This window comes from Cibotium barometz, chromosome 40 (assembly GCF_041138505.1).
Source record: "Cibotium barometz isolate CiBa-2024 chromosome 40, ASM4113850v1, whole genome shotgun sequence".
Taxonomy (NCBI): domain Eukaryota; kingdom Viridiplantae; phylum Streptophyta; class Polypodiopsida; order Cyatheales; family Cibotiaceae; genus Cibotium; species Cibotium barometz.
Genome location: NC_141085.1, coordinates 10,277,747 through 10,281,308, shown reverse-complemented (window position 1 = coordinate 10,281,308; position 3,562 = coordinate 10,277,747). Strand labels below are relative to the sequence as shown.

The 3,562-nt window shown below is 46.6% G+C and overlaps 1 protein-coding gene across 1 annotated transcript; it reads right to left on the bottom strand.

Moving 5' to 3' along the window:
• Window positions 1–1,072: 1,072 nt before the first annotated feature.
• LOC147615182 (putative pectinesterase 53) lies at window positions 1,073–3,259 on the bottom strand. Its single transcript, XM_086778896.1, has 5 exons — window positions 2,704–3,259; window positions 2,420–2,609; window positions 2,081–2,287; window positions 1,743–1,978; window positions 1,073–1,577 (listed from the first exon to the last, which is right to left on the bottom strand). The coding sequence occupies exons 1-5, from the start codon at window positions 3,144–3,146 to the stop codon at window positions 1,430–1,432; spliced, it is 1,224 nt and encodes a 407-aa protein (XP_086635022.1). The 5' UTR covers window positions 3,147–3,259; the 3' UTR covers window positions 1,073–1,429.
• Window positions 3,260–3,562: the final 303 nt, after the last annotated feature.

Genomic DNA, 3,562 nt, shown 5'->3' with positions numbered 1-3,562 from the left:
TGAATCAAGGTGAGTTTCTCCTTTCGCTCATAAGTGAAGGTGAGCTTCTTTGACTTTTCTTCTTCTAATTCTTCTTCTTTGTGTTCTTTAATTAGGGAAAAAAGTAGAAAACATCACACCTCCTGTTGATTTAGGTGGCTTAAGTCCAAGAGCTTATACATAAAAGCTATTATTATTATTTATGAGTACTGTATTAATCTTCATGTGCAGCTTGTTGGAGAATTTCATCCTTTATCGGTGATGTTTTTTAATATGATAAGCCATTTCCCCTCCTTAGCACCCTATGGTTATTCCTAAGAAAAGAAATAAAAATCTTCCTTAGGCAAGGTGTGTATGCATTAATAAATTAAATCTACAAAGGCTAAATAGATTAAGGTTGCAAAACAATGGTATGGTGGGGTGGATTTGTAAGATAGAACCATGAGTAGTAAATGGGAAGAATAAATGGTAAGTAGTTTTCACCAAATTTGGGTATTATGCATACCTCTATTAGTTCACTTTATAAAAAGGTGGGCTCATGCATATCTCAAGCCTTAGTCTAGCCCACAATTAACTCCACCCTAGCCCACAAGATCTTGATTTAGCATTTTTTTGTCCTCTCTAAGTTTTTATGCCATAGCACCTTATGCGCCATGGAGCCCTTATGCATAAGGGCTTATAAAGTGTTATGCATAGATCTCTTATCCATAAGCCTTGTGCACAAAGGCTTATGCAAAAGAGCTTATACATAAGTTCTTGTGCATATTAAAGACCCATGCATAAGGAGTGGCTTATGCACAAAGTGGTATTCATAGGCTTATTTAGAGCTCTTTATGTGTAAGCTCTTTATACATACAGTCATGCATAAGAGCTTTATGGATAGAGCCTTATGCATAGAGGTTTTATTCATGGGAAGTTATATTTGCATACGTCTTATGAGCATAAAAGATTTAAGCTCGTGCATATTATAAGCTCTTTATCCAAAAGAAGAAGAAGAAAAATAAAAATGAAGGTTGTGACATCTCCATGGAGGGAGAGAGAAATATGCAACCAAATAAAATGGGGAGTTGACGAGTTGATTATAAACCAAAGGTTAGAGAAGATCTTGAGTCGAACTCTGGTGTCTTATTCAACCTTGTGAACTCACGAGGGTCGGCTTTGTCTCTCGTGGGGTCATTAATAAACCAATGATCATTTTTGATGATAAATTTATTGCCCTTGGGAAGAATTCTTTGGCTCGCAGCTATTAACGAGGCACAAGATCACCTCATCATATAAGAATAGATGCTAATTATGGAAGGGTGATGTATTGCGCAACTTGTGGGTACTGTTGGTACGTCCTAGGTTAGGGGTAATTAGTCTTTGGTCTTATTCTCCAAGCTGAAGGGGATCATGTGCTGCATGGAACAGCAGCTCGCTGCAGTTATCTCATCATCTATAATTAATTAGATCACTTGGGCAGCCACTGCTTGCCGTCGATAAAGCCGAGGCTGAGGAAGGGCCTGGCCTGATTCGAGGTGAGCTTCCTAGACCACTCCACGCGGCCTTCGCTGTCGGCTCCTGGGCCGAAGCACTTGTACTCACCATAGAACACTTTCCTGCGCAATAAACATTAAGGTGCAGAGGAGAGTGAGATTCATCATTATACGACGATGAGGCTCACGAGTCACGTCCTAATTAGATGATAACGGTACACGTAATTAGACCTAATTACGCTGCCACTAGTGTAAGTTAAGTGTAAGTCTAGCCTATGGCGGTCGTACCCTTGGTTGGCGGGGATGCCAAAGTCGTTCCAGCCTTGCGGGACGATGATGTCGTCGAAGTAGCTGTAGGCGTAGACGACTCTGGAGTACGCGCCCCACGCTCTGCCGAGGTAGATGGTGCCCGAGCCTGTCACGACGCAGTAGAGGAAGGAATAGCCAGTGTTATCAGTGGGCTCCACGCGGTCCTGGGCGGAGATGGAACCGAAGGGCGTGGCGATGGAGTGGAGGTGGCATCTCTGCAGGTTCCAGTCCATGAGAGGGCGGCTCAATATTCAAAATATGGAACGTATTGCTCTGGTACGTGGGCAAAGTTATGATTTGGGTTACGACGTACATACCACGAAGAGGGAGCGCGCGTCGCCGAAGATGAAGTCAATGGAGCCCTCGATGTAGCACCTGTAGTAGTAGTGGCGCCCCGCCCTGTCGTAGAGGGTGTCCTGTGCCCCGTAGAAGCTGCATCTGTAGAAGGCGGCCTTGTCTCCCTGGATCCGCAGCGCCACGGCCTGCTTGCCGACCTCACCGCCGTTGGGAGGCGGGGCGGTGTTCTGGCGTACGCGGTCCAAATAGCAAGGGGTTATAAGCAGCCAACGACATACTACTACTAGCGACTCTTATTAACCTCGGTAATTAACGGCTGTGGAGCTCATAACAGCTAGCTCGTAGATACGAATTCTCACCTTGAAAGAGATGTCCAAGGCGATGAAGTTGTCGGACTCCACGGCTACGGAGGCGCTGCCGTAGGTGCCGAGAGGCTTCCCGTCCTTGCCCGTGTCGGAAGCGGTGTCGCCCCACTGGATGTAGGTGAGGGCGGCGCTCTCTCCTTTGAGCGTGATGAAGGCCTTGTTGTTCGGGAACAAAACTTTCTCTCTGCACGAATTATACTCATGAATGAGCTCTACTACTTGCAAGCTGTGCTTGTTGATCATAACATTATATAATCAGAAGAAATACAGCTCCAAACCTGTAGATGCCCTTCTTGACGTAGATGACCACCCGGTTCTTGTTGTTGACGGGCACCTTGTTGATTGCAGCTTGTACAGTTTCGAAGTCGCCGGATCCATCCTTGGCGACAACGTAAACGGGCGGGTCAGCTGCATCGTTGCCGGCTTTCTTCTTCTTCGGCAGCTGTTCGTCTAGCTTGCGGCCGGGCAGCTTCTTCTTCTTCTGCATCTCTTTCACCCGCTTGCTGAAGGTAATGTCGTCGTAGAGGCCAGGCCGGGAAGGCATCCTGTCGTCGTCGTCGGGGTCCTCGTCCTTGTCTGGGTGGCACGTGTCCTCCACGTGCTTCACCCACTTGTCGAAGTCATAAGGCTCCGGCAGCGAGCTCACTGGTTCGGGGGTCATCGCGAACATGGCTGCGGCCAGTACCGCCAGCAGGATATGGACGAGTAGAAGACTCCTCATCTTTGAAGGTAAGGCAGCAACACTACTAGATTGACGTTTCTTATACTAACTTGCAGCGTGTGATCATCAATTGCAGAAGATGATCACGCATACTAAAACCCAACAACAGCAGACGTCGGGGACGATGATCGCACTTGTACCACGACATGCCACTATATAGATGGAAAGCCAGCCAGCTGTGAACTGTGCGACATCGTGCTGGGAGCGTCTCGGGCACTTTCTTCATGATGCCCGGAGTGATTCCCCAATTTCCCCTTCTCGGTATGTCACGTCCCTATGGTAATATAAACTAGTGGGCCAAAACAGCATGATATTTTAATTTGGTAGAGGAAGCTCATGCATGAATTACAACTTTAGCTATGGATAGAACGTTTAATCACTGTAGAAAAACGTAGCTTTTCACGTTGACTAGATCT

Coding starts and splice junctions, on each gene's coding strand:
- LOC147615182 (XM_086778896.1), bottom strand. CDS start 3,146: ATGAGGAGTCTTCTACTCGTCCATATCCTGCTGGCGGTACTGGCCGCA. Junction 1,979..2,080: donor ACGCGCGCTCCCTCTTCGTG/GTATGTACGTCG, acceptor TGGAACCTGCAG/AGATGCCACCTCCACTCCAT. Junction 1,578..1,742: donor GGCATCCCCGCCAACCAAGG/GTACGACCGCCA, acceptor TTTATTGCGCAG/GAAAGTGTTCTATGGTGAGT.